This window comes from Arachis duranensis, chromosome 4, assembly GCF_000817695.3.
Source record: "Arachis duranensis cultivar V14167 chromosome 4, aradu.V14167.gnm2.J7QH, whole genome shotgun sequence".
Classification (NCBI taxonomy): domain Eukaryota; kingdom Viridiplantae; phylum Streptophyta; class Magnoliopsida; order Fabales; family Fabaceae; genus Arachis; species Arachis duranensis.
The window spans coordinates 106,380,609-106,382,674 of NC_029775.3; the positions used below are offsets into that span (position 1 = coordinate 106,380,609).

At 32.0% G+C, this 2,066-nt stretch overlaps 1 protein-coding gene across 1 annotated transcript; it reads right to left on the reverse strand.

The window, feature by feature from the left end:
- Positions 1 to 803: 803 nt before the first annotated feature.
- LOC107485488 (uncharacterized) lies at positions 804 to 1,551 on the reverse strand. The gene is made up of 2 exons (XM_021140872.2): positions 1,449 to 1,551; positions 804 to 1,276 (listed from the first exon to the last, which is right to left on the reverse strand). The coding sequence occupies exons 1-2, from the start codon at positions 1,549 to 1,551 to the stop codon at positions 804 to 806; spliced, it is 576 nt and encodes a 191-aa protein (XP_020996531.1).
- Between the last annotated feature and the right edge of the window lie 515 nt (positions 1,552 to 2,066).

Here is a 2,066-nt window from a genome sequence, read left to right on the forward strand (position 1 = left end):
TAACGTCCTACTAGTAGTAACTATAGAATATGCTTCTAACTTGCAGGATCATAAAGATAAAGAGGTTCCTATGGCCACTAATAACGGTGACAAAAGAATTGATGTTGTTCCTGCATCGTCCAATACGCTTTCATCATCTCAAGAGCTTCAGATGCCTACATATGTACCCTGTGCTAAGGGCCCTTTTCCTTCCAAAAAGTTTCTCTCTTCAGCCAAGAGGTTCAGAATTGGGTCAGCTGGTTACTGGTGATACTTCCAGTTTCAGTTCAAAGAGGCAAAAGAACAAGAAGAAGTCAAATAAGAGGGCTTGGTTGGAATTCATGTAAATATCTTTGTATCTCATTTTTACCTTTTGCTTCATTTGCTAGATTTTTCTTCAACCAATTTATACTTCTCCATGTGCATGTAGCTGCAACTTTTATTTATCTTTATGACCTGATTTTGCCGATTTCTAATTTTTGCTGTTAATATTCTATAGTAATAGTGTCTAGTTAGATCTTAATGCTTTGTCAAATATAACATTGAACCTGAGTATAATCAAACTCAATAAACACGTATACTGAGTTTGATTATACATGTTTACTGAATTTCATTATATTCAAGTTCAATGTTATATTAGACAAAGCATTAAAATCTAACTAGACACTGTTACTATAGAATGTTAACAGTAAAAATTAGAAATAGGCAAAATCACATCATAAAGATAAATAAAAGTTGCAGCTACATGCACATGGAAAAGTATAAACTGGTTGAAGAAAAATCTAGCAAATGAAGCAAAAGGTAAAAATGAGATACAAAGATACTTATATGGATTCCAACCGAGCCCTCTTATTTGACTTCTTCTTGTTCTTTTGCCTCTTTGAGCCGGAACTGGAAGTATCACCAGTAGCCAGCTGACCCAATTCTGAACCCCCTGGTTGAAGAGAGAAACTTTTTGGAGGAAAAGGGCCCTTAGCACATGGAACATGTGTAGGCATATGAAGCTCTTGAGATGATGAAAACGTATTGAACGATGCAGGAACAATATCAATTCTTTTCTCACCGTTATTAGTGGTCATAGGAACCTCTTTATCTTTATGATCCTGCAAGTTAGAAGCATATTCTGTAGTTGCTACCGGTATGACGTTATGGTGTTGCAAATAAAAATCATATCCTGTAGTTCCTATGGGTAAGACAATGCTTCCATCGGTAAATTGGGATTCATTTGGTTTTGCTACTCCATAAAAATTAGATTTTGATCTTATTATCTCATAAAGTGTTGTTGAGCTAGAATCACCTGCTTCACAAAATCATTTACTTTAATTAGTCTTTACAAATCCAAAATAAGAACATTAAAAATATGTTTAAAACACAGAAAATGATACCAAGAACTGAAAGAATAGTAGCACGTGCTGCTAACTGCTCGGCCTCTTATTTATTTTTTCCGATAACACTAGCGTACTTTGTACCATTGAAGATCACAAAAGACATAAAGCGAGGAAGCAACCCTTCTAGCTGAACAGTATTGTAAGTAGGCCATTCTACATTTAGCTTTGTGGCATATTCATTCATGATAGACTTGGAAATCGAAATGTCTTGGAATGAAAATCAAAATATTGTATAAGAAATTCGCAAAGAAACATATTATATATTTAATGAGCATTTATGATAAAAGGAGAACTATTAATGATGTTATTTTCCTAGCATCTTATTTTCCTCTAGATAATAGTTATTTATGATATTATATATCACTAAGTCAAAAATAAAAAAAAATCAATACTTGTACAATGTTATTTTTCAACCAAGTCACACAAATAGAAAGCAAATAGCATAACTGAATTTACTATTCAATTATGTCTAAAATGATGGAAAACATGAAAAGAATATAAAATATAATACCGTCTCTAAATTTGTATATGACTAGTATTTTTGCCCTTGGAATATCACGGGTATATTTTCACCAAAATTAACTATGATAGAATATAAAAAAAATACTTAATTGCAATATAAAGTCAAAATTCATAAATGAAAAAACAACAAATAATAGTAACAACAGAAAAAAAAATTGCTATTCTGAGTTTGAGAAA